Source organism: Vicugna pacos, chromosome 1 (genome assembly GCF_048564905.1).
Source record: "Vicugna pacos chromosome 1, VicPac4, whole genome shotgun sequence".
NCBI lineage: Eukaryota > Metazoa > Chordata > Mammalia > Artiodactyla > Camelidae > Vicugna > Vicugna pacos.
Genome location: NC_132987.1, coordinates 6,987,144 through 7,010,655, shown reverse-complemented (window position 1 = coordinate 7,010,655; position 23,512 = coordinate 6,987,144). Strand labels below are relative to the sequence as shown.

Below are 23,512 nucleotides of genomic sequence, written 5' to 3'. Positions count from 1 at the left end.
GAAGATGCCAAAGAATCTCTGTGCCCTTAACTCCCAGAACCACTGGGTCTGAGATCAGCTCCCAAATAGCTCTGGGTGTTTGATGTGACTTTTTCTAATGTCACTGGCAAGTTAGACCCCAAGTTTCTATGTTGGCCACCCGTTAGTCACACTTACCTCCTAAGTTGTATGTCTGGAGATGTCACAGTGTGAATTAATGACACTACCACCATTTGAAAAATCATCTTTGAATATTTACAACTAAACAGACATAGTTCTGGATTTCTCAGTCAAGTCTCTTAGTTCTAAGAACCAGTGATGAAATTAACTGTGAAATCCTGGAGGACGTGTATCAGGTAAAGCTCTGTAGTTACCTTTTACAGGTACGGTTATGTGGTGTGGCTTTGGACAGATAAGCACCAGGTTTCAGAAAGTTGCCGTACTATAATTTACTAAGAGCACAACTTTTAGAAAAACTACACAAAAATGGCATGTAATTTCAAATTCAATGTTCCAATATGTGAAATTTCAATTGTGTTTTGCCTAAAATATAAATGTTTACTTGGAGTAACAATGATTTGTTCATGATCCCCCGGATGACAGCCTTTTAGTGAAATCAGATAAAGTGCAGAATAGATGGAACTGAAATCAAATTTGAGACATTTTAACCAACAAACTACAAATCTGCAGTATGACTTGCTCATCATCTTGTTTGTGAAATGCAACCAGTCCCACTTGTCGCATCCCTAGTACCACACTGTCCTGGCTGCAGTAATATCCGATGCTGTGGTAACAGCATGATTGAGCACTTTTATTACAGAAATGCCTCGTGACTGCCAACCTTTTCCAGTTTCTTCTTTATAGGAAAGCACAAGCCTGAGTAAAAAAAACCTAGAAAAGCCAATAAATGAGTAATTGGAGCTTTTCTTTAGAGAATCAAACTTTGCCACCAGGGGAAACTCTAGCATGCATAGTGCACACACACACCACCTACATTATTTATGTTCAATTTGTTCTTTTCTCTTCTTTGCAGGTGGCCAGAGATGTGATAAAGGACCGCTCTGCTCCGTCTCCGAGCTGAATCAAAGTGGGTCCCTGCTCTTGATCTTCCTTTGGCTTTATCTGGGGGAAAATAAAACTCATTAAGCACCAATGAATGTATTATTTGACCCCAAAACGTCATTTTGGCAGTTCCTTTTCAAGAGTACATGTTTTTCAACACCTAAAATTATCTGCTGGTTTCTAATGACATTTAATTTAATTTTAGTTCTTTACAATTTATATATATATATTTGTATCACCAAATTAAAGTCATTTTAAAAAATTAAAGTAAAACATACAAGAGCATAGAGGAACTCTTAGAGAGAAAGTAGCCAATAAAAAAATCTTACTCCTTTCTGCTGCTCCACATTTATATCCTTAATTCTACTTTCAACATTTTTCCCAGAAAGTATCTACTGCACATGCTATATCCATATTTGTTTCTTTGCATAAATAGAAGTTTATAATAAGTGATTTACATACTAATTTTTTCCACATCAAAATAATATAAATCATTCCTAATATGAATATTATAACTCTCTCTTATTGTTTTTTATCCCTAAGAGTATACTATTTAAGGATATAACTAGCCTTATTTATTTTACTCTTTCCCTATCATGAACATTTAGGTTTATCCAGGATTTTTAAAACATCTGTACAGATAATCTAGCAATGAAAATTCTTAAATGCTTAGAGCCATGCATTGGTGTGCAAGATATTCAGTAAGTAAATCACTAGCAGTGTATTTAAAATTTAAAATTTTGGTATACACATTCCAAATTTCATTCTAGCAACTTATACTCCCAGCAATAGCGAGTGGATGGTGTCTGCTTCAACACACATATTAAATTATGAAATATAAAACAAGTGTTGCCCAACATTTGGATAGTTGAAAAATGCTATAATATGTTTGAAGTTCATTTCTGAAATTATGAATGTGAATAAGCATTCACTTAAATATTTATTGTCCATTTGCATTTATTTTTATGAAGTCTATTCATATAATTTTTTGCCAATTTTGAACTTAAATTGGTACTTTACTATTTATTTCTAAGAGCTCTTTGTATATTAGTCACCATTTTCTCATCATAGGGGCTGCCAACAATGTTCCCATTCTGTTATTTGACCTTGGATTTCATTTATACAGTATAAAAACTACATTTTTATGTTGTCAGACTTATCAATCTATCAATCTGCAGTGTCTAGAATTTATGTAGAGTGAAACTGCATCGTCAAACTGTCCACACTCAAAAATTATTTTTAAAATCTAAGTTTGCTTTTTCCTGACATGTTTATGTCTTTACGTTTTAAACATCTAAACCTTTAATCCAATTGTACTCTACTTTAGTAAGACTAGGTAGGAATGCAGCTATTTTATTTTCTTTCCAAAAAGCTAATGCCCAAGAGAAACAGATAAATTGATTACGTGACATTAAGAAACATTTAGTCTCTATTTGGTCAGTTGGTGAACATACAATTTCATCCTAAATAAATTGCATATATGTTACAATAATTGCAAAATATAAAAATTACAAAAATAAATTGTGTATATATATTACAATAATTACAAAGTACAAAAATTATAAACTATTATTTATCTAAGCTTCATCATCAAAGCTCTATAGTATTATGAAGGCTGTCTGATTCCTCATCATAAAAATGATTTGGTTTGGTTTTTACACTGGGGAAGTATTATTGATGTAACTACTATTGATTGCCACTGTGTGCCAGGCCCTGTACTTGATCCTCAGTATTAGTAAGTTTCAATTAACCTTCATGAATATTCAGTGAAATAAACATTATTATATTCTATGTACAGAGGAGAAAACTGGAAGGTCCAACGTCATGTCCTGTGATCACAGGGCCAGTCAGCAGCAGAGCTAGTCTCCAAAGCCAGACTGGTCTAAACTTCTCCTTCCACCCGCAGCACCAAGTCCCTTAATGATGTAAACCAACATTCAGGAACTGCTGCCTGGTGTTAAGTGTCACATACACTAATGGGTATCATAGTCGCTGCCTACCTGAGCCTCACCTGTAGGTGCCTGAAGGACTCAGACCACCCCTCAGTCTCAGTTCACCCTGGCATGCTTTTAAGGACCAAAAAAGGATGTTTTATTCACTGCAAAAGTCTAACCTGATGTTTCATTTTTTTTTAAAGAAAAAAAATAGACTTTGTTAGAGTAGTTTTAGGTTCGCAGCAAACCTGAGCACAAAATACAGAGATATCCCATTGGCGTTACATGTTCTTTAATTGCTCGCCATTTGCTTCAAACTTTGAAAGAATGTTTAAAATATGATAGATTACTATAGACTTGAATCAATATAAACAGATTAACAACAACAACAATGTAGAAGATCAAAGGGGGCACTTTTTTGGGAAGCTTTTTGGAAACTCGACTGAATAAGGCACATTTCATTGTATTGCTGAAAGTTTAGATCATGTCTCCATGTGCTCAAGTTTTTGGTCTGCAGAGAACTCTTGTAAATTACATCTAAAAATGTAATTATCGATCCATCAGGGCGTAATTTTAAATATATTTAAATTGGAAAACTGCCAGAGTTTTAAGATAAGGTCTCCAGAACGTGGTACAAAAGGCCAGCAGGCTGTTTATGTAATATCAGTCAGTATCCAAATGCCAGGTAGAATTACAGTACTGAGTACAAAATGGACCAGATTAGAGATTTATGACAGGCAATAAGCCAAAGCCCTCCTCAGTGGACAAATCGAATTATTGGTGAGATTTTTCCAAATCAAACAACAACGGTTTCACAGTTCTAAAAAAAACAAAGCCCCTCAAAGGGAAATGTCAAAGAAATACATGTGTCTTGGTCTTGGCTCTACAAGGAAGGAAAAATAAAGTTTCCCTTAAAAAGTTTTAGTCACAGTTTAACATTCCTGCAAGATTGGGCTTGAAAGTCAGTCCACGTAGGTGATCTAAAATCGCCCAAGCAAAGGAATGAATTTAAAAGGATCTTGAACCCCATAGTAGACAGAGCACAGGCTTAGCATGCACGAGGTCCTGGGTTCAATCCCCAGCACCTCCATTAAAATAAATAAACCTAATTATTGTGCCCCCCCCGGAAAAAAACAACAAAAAAGTTTTTAAAAAGAATAAAATAACCTAAAATTTAAATGAGGGAAACTCAACAATTTCAAAAAAATAAAAAATTAAAAAATTAAATGGTCCTGGGTTGGTGGTTCCGGAATGAAAAAGAAATCATAAATAGACCAGGGAGAAATTCATTAAAAAATGTGTGTGTGTATGTATGTATATATATATACATATATATATATGTATATATATACATACATACACACACACATATATATACAAAATATTCATGACAGCAAGATGCATAATTTTCATATACAAATACATGAAATATACACTTATATTTGCATGTATGACTAGAAACAAGCTAAATGTCCATAGACAAAAAAAAAATGCATAAGAGGCATAGTCATGACATAGGATGCTAAAATTCTATTAAATTAGACTTACATGAAAATAAAAGGAATATGAATGAAATAGTGCCTACCTGTTAGCATAGAAATATTTCAAAATAATGTTGAGTACGGAAGTAACAGAAGAGAGCTGACAACGTGACAATATCCTTCTATATTTACACATATGCAAACCTGAGTTATATATTGCCTAAGGAAATGTACATGCTGTAAAACTACCCATCATCTCATGACTACAACAAATGGCACAGAGCATGGAAAATGTAGTCTCTAGCTGGGTCATGATGTCCCTTGCTCAGTGGAATTAGTAAAATTCTATTTTGTAAACTGGATTGAGGGTGCACAGTAATTTCAATCATATTTTCGTATTATGTGTATTTTTGAATGTAAAAAATATTTCACAACCAAAAAAGGACAACACTAAAGTGGTACTGGACTACTGAATGGTGGGACTTGACCAACTTCTTTGGAGTAGGGGTGTTGTAGGGGGTGGGGTGTCAATTGCTTAAGATGAAGGAGTCAGGGTTAAAATCTGAAGGAAGAATAGTTATAAATAAGATGAGGGGTAGCAGAGGGAAGAACATTTCCGATGTAACAGAAAGGAACAAATCTGACTCCATATTAGATATGTTCCTTTGGCTTTAATCCTGTGCCCTGTTTTCTAGGCTTAGTCTTGCTAGCTCTGTACTTTTTGTAAAACAATGTTGCCTACAGCCTGAAATATATAGGACAGCCTATTCTCAAGGCTCTGACTTTTAAGGATATTAACACTTTTGCACTCATATAAAGATAACAAGTCACAGAATAGAAAATAACATTTGTTTTCTTAGAGAGTTTACAGGGGCACCATGACCTGACCCACGTGGACAGCTGCAAGAACAAAGGATTCCAAGAACAAAGGATTCCAAGAACAAAGAATTCCTACACCAAGAAGTTTGCAACAACCAACCACACCCCTTCCCATCTTTAGTATAAAAGAAGCCTGAATTCTGACTTGGATAAGATGGTTCTCCAGGACATTAGTCTGCCATCTTCTCGGTCTGCCGGCTTTCTGAATAAAGTCTCTGTTCCTTGCCCCAACACCTCATCTCCCAATTTACTGTCCTGTTGTGCGGCCAGCATAACAAGTTTGGACTCGATAACACCAAGAGCAAATGAAAGATGTGAGGGCCTTGGTCAGAAAAGAGCTCAGAATCTTGGAAGAACTGAAGGGAGTTCTGGAGGGTCGGGATACAGAGAAGGGGAAGAAGAGGGATAATGAGGCAAAGTAGAGGGTGGGCAGAAGCACACGGAGCTTTCCCACCCCTCTGTGAGCTACACTGAGCTACAAAGCTGAGGAGTGGGGGCTCTGGCTGGGCAGCTACGTGCCCCATTCAATCATGGTTGTGCATGAAAGAGTCTCTCAGACACAAAATGAACCTGCATGGTCACCTCCATCACTCTGCCCACGTATAAGAGAAAATCAAACAAGAGTAAATGAGAAGGATATACAAGTGAAAGAAATAAATGAAGTGGAAAATAGAGTTTAGAAAATATCCAACCAATATATAACTATAAACCATTGATGAAGGAAATTAAAGAAGACTTTAAAAAATGAGAAGATATCCCATGCTCTTGAATTGGAAGAATCAATATTGTTAAAATGGTCACACTGCCCAAGGCAATCTACAGGTTTAATGCAATCCCTATCAAATTACCCAGGACATATTTCACAGAACTAGAACAAAAAATAATAAAATTTATATGGAACCATCAAAGACCTAGAATTGCCAAAGCATTACTGAAGAGAAAGAAAGAGGCTGGAGGAATAACTCTCCCAGACTTCAGACAATACTATAGAGCTACAGTCATCAAGACAGCATGGTATTGGTACAAAAACAGACATATAGACCAATGGAACAGAATAGAAAGCCCAGAAATGAACCCACAAACTTTTGGTCAACTAATCTTTGACAAAGGAGGCAAGAATATACAACGGAATAAAGACAGTCTCTTCAGCAAATGGTGTTGGGAAAACTGGACAGCAGCATGTAAAGCAATGAAACTAGAACACTCCCTTACACCATATACAAAAATCAACTCAAAATGGATCAAAGACTTAAACATAAGACAAGATACAATAAACTCCTAGAGGAAAATATAGGCAAAACATTATCTGACACATATCTCAAAAATGTTCTCCTAAAACAGTCTACTCAAGCAATAGAAATAAAAGCAAGAATAAACAAATGGGACCCAATGAAACATACAAGCTTCTGCACAGCAAAGGAAACCATAAGTAAAACAAAAAAGACAACCCATGGAATGGGAGAAAATTTTTGCAAATGAAACCAACAAAGGCTTGATCTCCAGAATATATAAGCAGCTCATACGACTTAATAAGAAAAAAACAAGCAACCATTAATCCAAAAATGGGCAGAAGACCTAAACAAGCAATTCTCCAAGGAAGACATATAAATAAATGATCAATAGGCACATGAAAAAACGCTTAATATCACTAATTATCAGAGAAATGCAAATCAAAACTACAATGAGGTATCACCTCACACCAGTCAGAATAGCCATCATTCAAAAATCCACAAATGACAAATGCTGGAGAGGCTGTGGAGAAAGGGGAACCTCTTACACTGCTGGTGGGAATGCAGTTTGGTGCAGCCACTGTGGAAAACAGTATGGAAATTCCTCAAAAGACTAGGAATAAACTTACCACATAACCCAGGAGGCTCCTGGACATATATCCAGAAGGAACCCTAATTCAAAATGACACCTGCAACCCAATGTTCATAGCAGCACTATTTACAATAGCCAAGACATGGAAACAGCCCAAATGTCCATCAACAGATGACTGGATAAAGAAGATGTGGTATATTTATAGAATGGAATACTATTCAGCCAGAAAAACTGACAACATAATGCCATTTGCAGCAACATGGATGTTCCTGGAGAATGTTATTCTAAGTGAAGTAAGCCAGAAAGAGAAAGAAAAATACCATATGAGATCAGTTATATGTGGAATCCAAACAAACAAACAAATAAATAAAGCATAAATACAAAACAGAAATAGACTCATAGACATAGAATACAAACTTGTGGTTGCCCATAGGGCGTGGGGTGGGAATTCAAAATTGTAGAATAGATAAACAAGATTATACTGTATAACACAGGGAAATATATACAAGATCTTATGGCAGCTCACAGAGAAAAAAATGTGACAATGAATATATATATGTTCATGTATAACTGAAAAATTGTGCTCTACACTGGAATTTGACACAATATTGTAAAATGATTATAAATCAATAAAAATGTTAAAAAAAGAAAATATTTGATCAATAAAACCAAAGGAAGATAGAAAAACAAATTTCCAGCAAATGTATTCAAGGGGAAAAAAAAGAGACAACACCAACAATGTTAAGAATTAAAAAAGGATAATACATTTAGAAGATCCTTAAAATTATGAGATTATGTTGTACGGAATTGTATCAGCATAATTTTCCAGATTAAATGAATACTTTGGGGTGGGTAGTTAATTACCAAGATGGGCTGTCAAAGTGGTAAAAACTTCAGTAGCCCAATCATGGTAGAAGAAGCAGAGAAAAAGGCCACCGCATCCACACTGCCTATCACTTGCACTAAAGCCTATTTGAGATGGTTCTAAATGTCAATGTTGTCAAGTCTTAAAGGAACAAATGATTCTTTTAAAGCTTTGCAGAACAAAAAAGCCTGAAAATTTATGAATTCAATCTGTGAGTCTGGAAAACTCGGATACCAAAACTAGATGACTATAATACAACAAGATAGCTACATACTACTTCGAACATACATGCAAAAATCCTAAACAATACATTAGTAAACTGAATATAGAAGTGTGTTAAAAGAAAATGTCCCATGCTTGTGTGGGATTTATGCCAATGATGGTTCCATTTTAGGAAATCATAATTCAGCAGATTTAAAAAGAAGAAAGCCCCTGTTACTATCTCATAGTACTGATTTTCTACCATAACTCGTAAGGGACAGACTGGGAGTTCGAAATTTGTAGATACTGACAGGCATATGTAGAATAGATAAACAAGACTATACTGTATAGCACAGGGAACTCTATACACAACCTTGTGGTAGCTCACGGTGAAAAAGAATGTGACAATGAATGTATGTTCATGTATAACTGAAAAATTGTGATCTACATTGGAAATTGACACATTATAAACTGAGTATAACTCAATAAAAAATGTAAAAAAAATTCTTGCTTTAAAAAAAAACTTTGTAATCAGCAAGCAATAGAAGGAAGAAATCTTTAACTTGATAGAGAATATCTATCAGTAACCAAGGGAAAACTCATGTTTAATGAGGTGACATTGGAAGCTTGACAGTTTTTACAATTTAAAAAATGACAAGATTTCCTCCCCAAAATGGAAAATAAAGCTGATGTAAGCTCATCATGGAAAATTTTGAAAATACAGAAAAATAACAAAATAAGGAATATCTGACTGTTTTCAATATCAACATTTCATGCATTTCCTTCCACATTTTTACTCCATTTATATTATTAACTCGGGGGAGGGTATAGCTCAGTGGCAGAGTGCATGCTTAGCATGCACAAGGTCCCGGGTTCAAGCCCCAGTACCTCCACCACATAAATAGATGAATAAACCCAATTACCCTCCCCCACAAAAAGTTAATTCAAAAAAGTAATAAATAAATATTTCATATATTATTAATTCAATTGCAATTAATAACATACACAGTTATTCCTTGAATATTAAAAAAAATACATGTACCTTTTACAAAGCTTAGAAATGTAAACAGTATAAAGCAGGAAATGAATCTCTTTCATAATACCATCTCCCAGAAACAATTTAACATTTTGGTGAATTTATTTTTGGATTTTTGTTCTACGCTTTCTCTTTTTTTTTTTTCCCTCACATCATTGACTTCATATCAGGTAACTCATCTTAAATATAATTAACAGAAATAATCACAGATTGTAGATATGAAGAGAGCTGGAGGGAAAAATATCTGTCAAAATACACAGGACTGGACTCAGCTTTACTTGATTAAGAAAAATATCTGTAACTCAGGTCATTCAATATGGATTTTGTATACATCTATAATTATTTAAAAAACATGTAAAATTATTTTTTAAAGGTTGCAATGCAAATGGTCATTTGGCCACAAATTAAGCCTTGCTTTGGTGATGGGAAATGAAAGTGCTGAAAGATTCTGCTGGTGGGATTGTGGAGCCTGCTGTGCAACACGTCCAGATGCCCCCTCAGTATGAAAAGGGTGAAGTCTGCAGTTGCTGGGACCTTGCCTGCCAGAGCCTCACCTCTCAGCCCTCAGTGCTCTATGGCACTGCCTTTGGCTAAAGGAAGTGATCTTGACTAAGATCATGCCTCTTTCCCAAAGCAGCCTGCTTTGAGTGGGTGATAGGAGGACCCCTGCCCAACTCTGAAGACCCCCCCCAAACTTCCGTTTTAGCTGGTGGTATATTTGGAGTCAGCAAGATATATTGTCGCAAATGCACTGCGTCCCAACTTCCTCCTCGGCTCAGTCTTTCCTTTTCCTTGATCCTAAGAGGGCTCTCAAAGCTTCCTGCAATCTCCTTGTCACAGCTGCTTCCCAGAGATCCTGACCTGCATGAACAATGGTGCACCTTAACCATTGTTCACAGGGTCTGAATAAACACAGCTACTTGGTGTTTAAGTGATGATTACTGTCTGAACAGTAGGGTAAAGGATGCGCCCCAGGAAAAAATATTTACTATTTTTTATGATAAACAGAAATGACTAGAAGAGAAAGGAGAATGTAGTACATTATTACAGCGCCTGGTTTGCTCCAGGAACTAGAGTCTCTCTGGATTCATATATAACTGGTCCAAAACGATTTAGGAAAGACACAAATGTGTAACTTCCACATTCTTAAATTTATAATTTTGAATCATATCTATTTGTCTGGAATACATCTTCAAGTAGTTTTTTATTTTTTTCAGGAGATATCTATGGGTTATGCTTTTTATGGTTTTCCATAGACTGAAGTATGCAATTGTCTATTGTGACTTTGTTACTGAGAGTGTCACACAAGGCTGCCAATCTCTGGATCTATCTGAGCAGTGGCATGCCAGGACAGGGTGGTGGGAGCAGTCCAAACCAGATGTAGGGAATGAGGAGAAGTGTTGTCTGCAGAAAATGTAAAAACAATAACTAATCCAATTCCATTCCATCGGCTTTTTATTACTGCCATGTGCCAGTAATTTACATAATTTCAGTGACAAAACATTCCTCTTCAACCCCAAATCTTTGGTTGATCTTAATCCAAAACAATTGCTGTGGTTATTGCCCAATTTTAATCATCTCTGTACGTTTCAAAATTAGCACATTTATAGTACCATTACCGACCAGGAGAAAATATTTCCAAATCTTTTATCTGACAAGGGACTCATGCCTAGAATACATAAGAACTCCTAAAACTCAACATTAAGAAAACTGAACAATCCAGTTAGAAAATGAACAAAACACAAGAAGAGAGATTTCACTTGAGAGGATACCAGAATGGCAAATATTCACATGGGAACGTGTACAATATCACTAGTCATTAGGGAAATGCAAACTGAGACTATCATGAGAAATCACTACACACCAATTAAATAAGAGCTAAAAGGAAAAATAGTGACAATACCAAATGCTGCAAGGATGGAGAGAAACTAGGTGTTTCACACATTGCTGGTGAAAATGTAAAGGGGTACAGTCCCTCTGGAAGACAGTCTGGCAATTTCTTGACAAACAACAACTAGATACATACTTAACCATCCAAACCAGCGACTGTATTCCTGGGCAGTTATCCCAGAGAAATGAAAACTTATGTCCACACAAAAACCTGTGCACAATTGTTCTTAGTAGCTTTATCTGTAATAGCCAAGAACAGGAAACAACACAAATGCCCTTCAATCAGGGAATGGTTCAATTAATGGTGGTATATCCATGCCATGGAATACCACTCAGGAATAAAAAGGAACAAACTATCAAAGGAACAAACTATCAATATAGATGCGTAACTTGGATAGATCTATAGGACATCATGTTCAGTAAAAGAAAAAAAAAAGCTAATCTCAAAAGGTTACATATTATATGATTCCATTTACATAATATTTTCTAAATGTTGGATATGAACAACAGACTAGCGTTGGTCACGGGTTAGCAATGGTAGAGGGTGGGGGGTATCACTATATAGGGAGAGCAGGAGGAAGACATATGTTGTGATGAAATAATTATGTATCCCAATTACGGTGGCGGTCACACAAACCCACCCATGTGACAAAATGGCACAGAACTCTACACACAATGTGCCATTGCCAATTTCCTAGTTTTGATATGCTGTAATTATGTAAGATGTAACCACTAGGAACAATGTGGACCTTTCTCCCTCCTATCTTTATAAAAATTCCCATGAATCTATAACTACTTCAAAATAGAAAGTCAAAGAAATTGTCAGGTTTTGCCTAGATTTTTTTAAACTGATTTTGAGTGCAGCATATTGAGGTCTCTTAAATGCTTTAAACACGTGAGACATTGAGCACTGAAAGCTGGTTTTTCATGCTCAGTGATGCTGGCCTATTCCCAAGAGTTTGTGTCAATTTGGGAAAAGAATCTTCCCTCCAAACATGCTACTTCTGTTACACATTTGTTACACAGAGCCCATCTTGTCAGAATACAACACTTTACACTGAGCCCATCTTGTCAGAATACAACACTTTACACTGAGCCCATCTTGTCAGAATACAACACTTTACTATCATGTGCCAGAAACTTCATTACAAAATACACAAATTTACACATCTATAAGGTAAAGGTGTGTATTTTTTAATCTGTTGCTCATACATTTCATGAGATACACGTGGTTTATGGTTACATTACTCATATTGAAAACGGAGCCTGCCATATAGCAAGTACTTAATTTTTCTAAATGAGCACATGAACAGAGTAAGTGAACACTTCCCTATCATGTATTTCGTATGGAATTAGGTACTTACATTTCTATTGATTATTGGGAATCAGGCTAGATGCTGTATTTATCAAATGATCAGTCACCATCATTGTCTTCATATTTTGTCTTTTTTAGCTTGCTTTTCAGAGAAACCCTCAAGGACCACCGTGTGTAAGACTTGCATCTGTATTTTACAGAGTCACATATATTTTATACCACTTATGATGTAAATATTTTTAGTTTATTTATTTGTTATGAAGTAAACATTTAATTGAGTATAGCATATATACTAAAACAATCCCAGACAAATCAAAAGTGTGCAGCTTGATTTCTGGTTGGTCTTGATCTTGAATATCTAAATCAGATAAAGATTACATATATTTGTATGTTATATATATACACACACACACACACACATATGGATATCTTACTGGTCTCCTTCTCGGTAGAACTGTCCTAGTACACCCATCACCTCACTTCAATAAGCATGAATCCATGTATAATCGTGTTTAGTTCCTTCCACTTTAGTCCTTCAGATTTTTCTGAGGCAAATTCAAGCCATCATATTTTAACAGAAGAGAACAAATCTGACTCCATATTAGATCTATTCCTTTGGCTCTAACCCTGTGCTGTTTCCTGCGCTTTCTCCTGCTGGTTCTGCACCTTTCATAAAAGAATGTTTCCTAGAGCCTGAAATATACAGGACAGCCCATTCTCAAGGCTCTGACCTTTAAGGATATGAACACTTTAACATTCATATAAAGATAACAAGTCGCAGAATAGAAAATAATGTTTGTTTGTTTGTTGAAGTTTACAGGGACACCATGATCTGACCCACTCGTGGACAGCTACAAGAACAAAGGATTCCAAGAACAAAGAATTCCTACACCAAGAAGTTTGCAACAACCAACCACACCCCTTCCCTTTTTTAGTATAAAAGGAGCCTGAATTCTGACTTGGGGAAGGTGGTACTCCAGGACATTAGTCTGCCATTTTCTCAGTCTGCCGGCCTCCAAATAAAGTCACTATTCTTTGCCCCACTCCTCACCTCCTGATTTACTGGCCTGTTGTGTGACAAGCAGAACAAGTTTGGATTTGGTAACAATATCCATCTATCTGTCTAAACTAATCTAGTCAGTTTATCTATCTATAAATACATACACACACACACACACACACATATGATGAAAAAATTTTAAAACAGAATCACAATACCACATAACTTTATAATCACGGTATTTTAACATTATCAAATATCCAGTCTCTGAGGAACTGTGGTTTTTCTTCAACTGGGATCCTTAGACCCCCAGGGGTTACAAGAGGTGCTGTAGGGATGGAAATATGCTGAATGCAGAACAGGAAGAAATCACCAGGTAATACACAAAGCCTGGAAATCCCATTTCTGTGTGTCTGTTTTATAAAATGGGCTTCTAACTGAGATTTATTGAACAAAATGAAATGGAAATCACTAAATAAGTAATCTTTCTCAAACTGGGGGAAAAATATACACTAAGAGAAGTATACTGGATAATTCTTTACACAATTTCTGGCCTAAAAGACACGTTACAGTGTTTAAAAATCGAGCTACTCATAACTTCGTACAGAGATGGGGTAAGTCAGTTACTAACTGTAGCTAGAGTTAATTCATTTCCTTATTGGAGTAGGTGATATATTCACTTCAGTTGTTCTGTGTAAGGACTTTAACAAACTGGGGGAAGTTTAGCAAGAACTGGCTGCAGAGACAAAAGGAGAATTGTTTTAGAATTCAAAGGCAGGACTTCAATTTCCTTTGAATAGACCCCTTATTGAGTCAGAAGAAATCAGAATAATGCCAGAAGATTATTACAGGAGAAGGTAGTTTTCCCCTGGGAGTGAGAAGCAGAACTATGTAAAATAAATTTTTAAAAGTCTGAGAGGTACAAGCAGCAAAACAGCAGGAAATAAAGTGAGAGATTAAGATAAACTAATATTAAGAATCTGAAAAGTATTAATTATAATAGATTCTAGGTGTGAAGATCAAGATTAGTTTAACTTGCCATTAAAAAGCAATTGCACAACTTACTACATCAAATTACAAAATGACTCAAGAATTATTTACTTTGATACTTGTTAGAGCAAATTTACATTTACCTGCTTTTAAAGGTCAGAAATTATTATAGCTAGATAATGAATGCATGGGGTTTTATTGTAACATGCTTTCTACTTTTTTAATTAAAATTTTTCATAATAAAAAATTTTAAAAACAAACTAAAAGACATAAAAGTATGTGGTTATAATCTAAGTAGGTATCGAAACACTAGCCATTCTGAATCTTAGAAGTGACCACTCCCTATATTTGAAAATTAAAATCTGAAATTTTTACTATCAGAAAAAAATATTCACCAAACTGTTAACAGAGAAGGCAGAGAGGCAAATGGAAGAATAAATACTTCTTCTTCTTTTTTTTTTTTTAAATCTATGCTTCTTAATAATACTGGTGGAAACACATTTTCAGAAAATATCATAGGAATGAAAATACTTTGATGAATGATTCTCTGAATCCTCTGAATTCATGAAAGTATCTTTCAGTCTTAAATTCAAATAACTGGACCAAGGCTAGAATAGTTATCATTTAATGAGCACCAACAATTTCACCGAGATAGTTGTATGTACACACATCAGAAGTAACGCACCAATGTGCCAGAGGACCATGTATTTCTGCTTTTCATTCCATTTCTTTCAGTTAAGTTGAGTGTTGCCAGTGAAGTAGAAAACAGACTGGGAGAAAACTTTTGGCTCCAGTTTATTGAGAATCATGATAAAGAATTTAATTCCTAAAAATATAACAAGTACTGTGATAGAAACAGAATTCTCTCATTCACTATTTTTTAAATGATGAGTCACATATTGGTTGGGAGTTTATTTTACGGAGATTATAATCACACAATATAATGCATGATTCAATCAAGAGAATGTGCTTTCTTCAATATTATCCTCTCAAAAATTGCAATTGCTCAATTGTCCCCAGTCATTCCCATTAGTTTCTATTTCCCCCTGCCCCTCACAGGATTTATCAAGACATTGAATCATGCAGTTTTCTGGAATCTTTCATGGGTAATGTGGCCCTTAAACCAAGCTTTTAAAAAAGCCTCCTTGGGTGTTCTGTAGAAGAATTGAAGTCAAAATATTTGCACTGAAAGATGCCAAAGGTTTTGTTTGTTTGTACTTTTTTTGTGGTGGGGAGGTGATTCGATGTATTTATTTATTTTATGAAGAGGTACTGGGGATTGAACCCAGGACCTTGTGCATGCTAAGCATGAGCTATATCCTCCTCCACTAAAGGTTTAGTTCTAGTTCTAGTGTGCAGAATCTGGAGTGAGCAACTGGGAGAAATATGGTATAAAAGACCCCCAAAACCATTATGGAAAATAAAACTGATGGGAAAAAGAGTTTAGAAACATAAGATAGATTAAAACACAAAGTTGCAAATATTAGGCACCAGAAACGCTAGACAGAGACGTCTTTTAGAAGAGAAAGGATGTCATGTGGATCTAGGAGCAGACAATGACGATGGCTATTAGGCAAGAGGAAAATACGACCCAAGGCTTAGGGGTGGCAATAGCATGATAAATTCAGGGAAGGGTAAGGCGATCAGCTTAAGAGAATAGCAATTTTCAAAATGCTCTAAAAATCTGGAAGCATTTTTGGGAACTATCAGAGGGATAAGAACAAATGCATTTGATTATTATAAGCAACGTTTAGAAAGTTTCAGAAATGTTTCTCTTCCAGAAAAAGGTAATAGAAAAACTGAGAGAGAGAGGGAGACATAGGGAGAAATAGAGGAATCAACATTTATTGAGACTCTGTTACATTTCAGTTAGCCATTGTGCATAAACTATAGTAATTTAAGACTCATATTAACCCCATCAGGTCAATTTTATCCTCTCAGCTTAGTATTTGAGAAGACTGAGGTAAGAGAGCTGATGGTCCTTGCTCACTGTCATACAACTAGGAATACATGGCTCTGGCATCCATTTGGAGGTCTACATGTCTCTAAAACCCATGCATTTTCCACTAAACATACTGCATTAAAGAGAATGATGACAATCATGTACCTCTTATAAAATGAGAAACCATTGATTCTACTGAGCCTGAAAGAAAAAAAAATACGAAAAAGGACTCATGAGGAGGAGATGGTGGAAAGCGGGGTGAAATGGAATGGCTTCCCAGAGCGTGGTGCACTGCAGATACGGCCGCCAAACAATCCTCACATTCTCACCCATGCATGCCTCTCTCAAAACATAGGGTTTGCTTCCTCTTGCCTTGCATTTGAGCTGGTCCTGGGGCTTTCTTTGACCAACAGACTATGGCAGGAGAGATGATGTGTGCTTCTGTATTTCCCTTCTTTGGATGCAGCCTCTGTGCAAATTAGCAGACTCAACTACTGACTAATAAAGAGTGACAGTAAGAGATAGAGATAGAGGAAGAGAAACAGGAAAAAGAGAGAGAGAGACCGAGACAACCCCTGGTGAGTCCACCCTCCTCACTGAGGGCACCAGATGTGTGAAGTCCCTTGGGATGCTCCAGCCCCGGCCTACTCCCAAGCTAACAGCAGCTACACAAGTGGCTCCAGACACCACCACTTGGAACAAAAGAACCACACTGGCTACCCCAAAAGTCACAAGAAATAATAAACTGTTGTTGTTTTCAAGTTCTGGAGAAATCTATTATGTAGCAAAGGCTGATGGATACACCTTGTTTTGGGATCCAGGAAGGGAGAAAACAAATCACCAGGAAAAGAGGAAAGACAGAGCAATAGGGTAGTGTTACCGTAGTCTCTTATCTTTCTCAGATTCCTGAGCCCCCACCTGACATTAAAGAGTCTGTCTGCTAAAACACGACTGCTCCCTGGAAGGGACACTCAGCTTCTTAGCAAGGATCAGCTGACAACCAACAGAGCATCAGCATACAGCACAGGATAGAGGAAAAGGTTCCAGTTAGCCTGACCCAGGAAGAGGAGTGAAAAAGGTACCAGAGAGAATTTATGACCTTGCAGAGCGCTGGCCCTGCCACATCTAGTTAATACCACTGCCTCCACAACCACCGCCAGTCATTAACTGCTTACTGTGACTACAACTGGCGTTATACAAATGTTATCCAAACGACATCGGATTTATTTTTTTCTCTAATTCTCGTGGTCACCTTCTAAGGTGGGCACTCGCCCATTTCAAAGATAGTGAAACTAAAGCTCAATACGTTTAAACAACTTGCCCAAGTCCTTGCAGTTTACAAGAGGCAGCATGACAGTATTTAGTTCTGCCCAATTCCAAAGCCTTTGTCTTATGCCTTTATCATTCATTTTCTCATAATTTATGGGCACTTTGTTTTTGAGGGCTGTCAAACCCCAAAATTTAAAAATGTGTTGGTAATTGACATTGAAAAATAATTAAGTCCTATAGGAAATTGGTCTGTATCTTAGAATTATAGAATATATTTTAAAAATTACTTAATATGAGAAACAAGTTTATAGGAATGCTAATGGAGAAATCCAGTAAAGGTGAAAAAATAATTTTAAATGGTTTGTCTTAATACTCTGTAGCAGTCACAGTTTTATCACAATGATGGTTGGGTGCTGGAAGGATCTGATACTTCTCTCACTGGTATTCCCCAATGTCCTCCATAAAAATCCCTTAGTGCCTTTCTGTTCTGGCAAAGCAAGGTCTTGGCCATCCTTTGAGTCAGGGAAGGAATAGAACAGGGTATCTATGAGGAACTCAGGCCAGCAAGAAATAGCCAGGAATCAAAGTGCAGGGGTAAAGGAGGCAAAAGGAAGGGCAGAAGATGAAAATGTATGCCAACTCCCTGTCTACAAGGTCAACCTATTCATCTAGTTTTAAAGCATTTATGTATCCTTTGCCAGCCACTGAGCTATGGAGACAGAGATAAATAACTCACATTTCTTGACCTTAAGGAAAAGTAAGCAGTCTGATTTATCTAGACAAAAGGTGTGCTGGGAGGTTCGTAGGTGATCCAGCTAATTCACAGAGGTCCCAAGATAAGGCCCAATTCACTTTCCCTTCTGAGACGTAACTCCATCATTGCTGCTCTGCCTGCAACCTCTGGTTGAAGAACAGAGTCAATAATATGGTCCTGTTTATTACAACCACAGCGTGATACTGACAGCGTGACAGAGAGAGTCTTTAGAAGGTTGCTTTCTGTCTAAGTGATCGGCTTCCTTCGAAAGCCAGGCATAACAATGCACCACTCAAAAATACACAAATTAATTGATTTCAACTGCAATACTCAACTAGCAAAGATGTGGTTTTGTTATTAATATGGTCCCTCTTCTATTTCTTAATGCTATAGGGTGACGGCTTGGCTGCTGTATACCAACGTTTCTTAACCAGAGGAGCTTTTGACAATGTCTGGAGACAGTTTGGATTGTCAAAACTGGGGTGTGCTCCTAGCAACTAGTGGATAGAGACCAGGAATGCTGCTAAAAGTTCTGCAATACACAAGACGATCTTCCACCATAAAGAATTACCTGAACCAAAATGTCAACAGTGCCAACCAAGGTTGAGAAAACCACCTATATGTCATTTTTTACGTGAACTTTAAAACCTCTTTATATAATCCAATCACAAAATGATGCAACAAATCATACACAAAAGATGATTTATTCCTAAAGAAATTTTTAGGTTTATCTGTCTTTTTCAAAATAAGGAGAGTTGCACAGAAGCCAAATAACTTAAAATCAATAAATTACTTAATTTCTTTTAAATCTTTGGGTCATGCATTCATAATCAGGGTGACACTAAATATTCAGTTCAGGGACAGTCCCCTCTCAGTTGCTTCACATGTCTCCAGTTATGCCCATGGATTCACCGTATAATGAACTTAAGCCTCTGACAACTTGAGAGTTTCTTTTGAAACAATTCTTACAGACATAGGGGCAAACTATAAGATAGTCCCTTGATCTTTTTGCCCTAAAATAAAAATGATAGCCTCTCACTCACTTGAATCCAAACTTTGAATCTGTAATAATCTCAGTAAAACCAAAGAGAAAAGGTCCTGGATCACTAGCCTTGATTTGATAATTCACTAATTAAATTAGTATTATAAAGATAATTCATTTAGGTCAGGAGACATTTGTTTAAGTGTGCAAAAGAACTATTTTTGAGGCATACTAAAGCATTCCAGGTGGGTCAACCAGGTGGCAAACCACCAACACTAATACATACTCTTTTTCAGTCATGTATAATGGGTACCCAAATGATCTCCATATGTCAACATTCTACGGTTCTGCCTCTATTTACCATGTGTGAGGTGCCAGGCAGTGCCTCCGGGCCTGTAAGCTTTATGAGACAAGAGCTGGCAACAAATAGTCTCAGTTTATTCAAAGAAACTCTTGGATAAGAAACGGTTTGTAGAGCTATCACAGAGAGCACAGGCAAGATTTCCCTTTCTCAATACCTGGGCTGTACCTGCCGGTGTCCTGGGTTCCTAAAACTTGGCCTGTCTGACTCTACGGTCTCTCAAACCTCCTTGCACAAACCTGACTTTCCCTATCCTACCTCCTGAGTCAGAAATTGAACCAAAGAAATGGTCATTTCTTTAGCATTTCTGGCACTGACGCCTCATTTCCCAGTTTTAATACTGCACGATACTGTGCCGTGTCTGTTTAGGGTTCTAGAACACGACCACTTCCAAGGTCACGTGGAGGAGACTTCTTCTTTCCTCTCTCTCCTCCAGATCAGAAACACGGTCCCCCTGATCTGAGCCCTGACCTAGAATTCTAAAGGCCACTGATATTCCTGTGACAATTAAAGTATTACACAAGGTCTTAAGCACAACAACTTTATTAGTTCTTAGCTAACATATGGTAAGTACTGAATTATAATGACCAAAATAAGACCCACGTCAATAAGACTTTGCAGAGTATCATGCCCAGTGATTGAAAGAGCCATAACTGGGAGCCAGATAGACAGATCTCCGATTCCAAAGCTATTTCCAGTATAAAACGACCTAGTGTTGGGAAGGGTGTTTAATTCATTCTCTAGATCAAGAATCTGCAAACTTCAGCCCACCGACCAGTCATCTTGTTTTTGCAAATAAAGTTTTATTGGAACAGGGCCACATCCATTTATTTACATATTGTCTATGACCGCTTTTTCGCTATAGTGAAAGAATAAAGTAGTTCAGATAGAGACTATCAGGCCCACAAAGCCTAAAATATTTACTATCAGGCCTTTGCACAGAAAGTCTGCTGCTCCCTGATCCAGATCAAATGAGAGCAAATGAGAATGGAAAATTCAACTAACCATTTTCCCCAATACATTCCTATTTGAGAACTAACTTGCTGGAAAAGGAGAGTGTATAATGATCCAGCTTATTCAAAACTTTTAAAAATTAAACTTCACATAATTGATCCTAGGTTTCCGCATGTAGGTGGTTTAAAGGAGGGGGGAAAAGCACTCAGTGAGCACAAATGAAGTTCAAATATTTCCCAATTCTATTCATTTCACCATTATGTAACAGCAAACATTCCACAAAATGTAGGGTTTATGAGAATCAAGCCACTTAAGAATTGGTGTTGAAATGCAAACTCCCACTAAATTTAACACAGATACTAAGGGCTATTTTTGTCTTTCTCCTCCCTGAATAGGACCGTAAGTTAACCAGGGACCCTAGGAAACTTCATAGGACCATCTGCAATCTTATGTGTAACACTCCTCAGAAAGTGCTTCTTCCTTTAGTCACAGAGCTATCTACTGCTTTTTTTTTTTTCCAGTTGAATCTGTGGGAGCATCAGAAAAAAAGAGTGTGCACTTCAATTTCAAGAACTTAGGCCAAAACAGGAGTTTTTTTCCTGGATAGTAATACTGCATTTGGCAAACACACTGAGCATTCCCTTCCTCTGGCAAGGTTGGACTGAAGATGCAGAAAATAGGGTCACTGGTTCAGTACCTCTAAAGATGGTCTGTGACCTGGCATACGACAAGCCTTCCTGACATGAATGATTATGGAATTATAGATCCCGGCCATAAAAAGAAGCCTCAGAAATTATCTAGACTAATTGTGTTACACTGTAGCTGGAGAAACAGCAATTAGGAGAGGCAAATGCCTGGCCTAAGCTGACACTGCTAGCTAGTGGCAGAGATGGTGCTTGGACTTGTGACTCCTGGGACCGTTTTATTATATTGCAGAGTTAGCTAGCTGACCTGCCCCAGATAAGACTGTGAAATAGAGAAAAGCTGTCCTCAGACAACCAGAAATAGTCCCATGCCTTGACAGGACCCACCCACCACTGAATGAAGAATAGAAATCAACTCCTTAGCGTGACCTACAATTGGAGGCCTGAACTTCCTCTGTGTTCTCCACCCAAGGCAACTGCTCATATTGCTGGAGTTCTAGAACAGCTCACGGGCCAGCATGTCCTCAGAAGCCCAAGAAGCCAAGGACAATTCTGGAGAAAAAGTGTCCTCAGGAAAACCTGGGCACCAGAACTCATCCAGTCCCAAAAGAACAGGGATCTGGAATAAGAAGAAGGAGGCCCCATCCTGACTACTCAAGGTAGTCTTGAGCTGATTCCAGCCAACGGCCATGTGTCTTTTCATGGAAGCTGAGGCTAGAAGGGAACTTATGGAACATCTTACCCAGTTTCAATTGTGTGGCCCAGAAAAGTGGTGAAGAAGCAAGCTCCTTGAGCTCATTTTAATACTGCACAAAACCTAGGAGGAGTCATTTTTATTCATCCTGGTACCCCCAAGAGCCATATTTCTATCATACTCTCCTAACCCAGACTTTATCTAGAATAATATTTGTGCTGATATCACCAAACCAGGAGCTCTGATTAGCTGCTGATGACATCAGAAGGATTTCCATGAAGTGATGGATGAGGCACAGACATGCCAAATAGTCATCGTTCCCATTCTTTTTAATAAGATCAATGGTAAGGGGAAGGGACAGATATGTGGCATATTCAGAGTATGTAAGAGGAAAATCCAGCCCAAGCCCAGGCGAGAATTAAACGCCAACCCGAGGGTCCATAACTTGCCAAGTTTCCCACTCCTAAGGCAGTGTCCCTTCCACTATTGGCGTGTTATATCACAGTTAGAATCTGCTAGAGCAAACCGGTCACGCAGCCCTGCTTCCCTCAAGTTCTGAATAACAAGAAAAAGTAGAGGGGATAGAGATCGAAGTCATTTATTTCTTTTTATGCCATAGACTTATCTATAGACACTCACACTGCTGGAATGTATGACTTCAAATAAAGAAGTGAAAGCTGAATGCACAGTAAAGTTAACCTAAGTCTGTATGTAATTTGAAGTACACTGAGCAAGAATTCTGGTTTAGCATAGCTTCAGCTGACTTCCAAAATGAGTCAATTAATATTATACAATAGCTAAGTGCAAAACACTGCAGAAGAATTTGAAAAAGTCAGTCCTTATTTCTAAAAATTCACCTTTTAATCTAGAAGAATACATCTACCCTATACAGTTGAGATGCTTTTTGCAGAAACTGACAAAAAAAAAAAATCCCACTCAAATTGGCTGAAGAGGGAGAAAAAAAAATTTGGTCCAGGCTCTGAGTTAACTCCATTCTCAGAAAGGTTCTAAGAATTTCTGCCATCTCAGTTTCAAATTTAGCCAGAAAGGACATATGCCTGCATCTCATGTCTCCTTGGCTCTGGTGGGGTTGTGTGTCTAACCCTGGATTAATTTCTGCATCAGGGGTGTACAGCTCTGGTTGGCCAGGCATGAGTCAGACATACCTGGAGTCTGGGAGGGATGGATAAAGTTCCATCAGAACTATGGTCTGGGAGTGGAGAAAGAGGAGATCCCCTTTTCTCAAATATGTTACCCAGAGTAGGGCAAATACATCAACGATGGCCAGGAGACAAAAAATGCCCATGAAAACACACACAGTAAAAATGATTAAAAATAGATCTCCCTTGCAAAGTAGGACAAATGAAAGGCACAACTGCAGAGCGGTTAATAGTGTGGGCTCTGGAACCAACCTGCACAGGTTCCAAACCTCATTCCACCACGTGTGAACTGTGTGAGC

The 23,512-nt window shown here is 37.3% G+C and overlaps 1 protein-coding gene across 7 annotated transcripts in view; it reads right to left on the bottom strand.

Moving 5' to 3' along the window:
• The window catches only part of KCNH8 (potassium voltage-gated channel subfamily H member 8), a 353,661-nt gene that overhangs the window by 163,529 nt on the left and 166,620 nt on the right, over positions 1-23,512 (bottom strand). For 6 of the 7 annotated variants that reach the window (XM_072946938.1, XM_072947009.1, XM_072947108.1 and 3 more), the window contains one exon: positions 974-1,101. In XM_072946938.1, the coding sequence (XP_072803039.1) occupies positions 974-1,101 (128 nt within the window). Of the gene's footprint in view, positions 1-973; positions 1,102-4,560; positions 4,630-23,512 lie in introns of those variants that run through there. The other variant, XM_072947229.1, reaches the window with a different exon arrangement.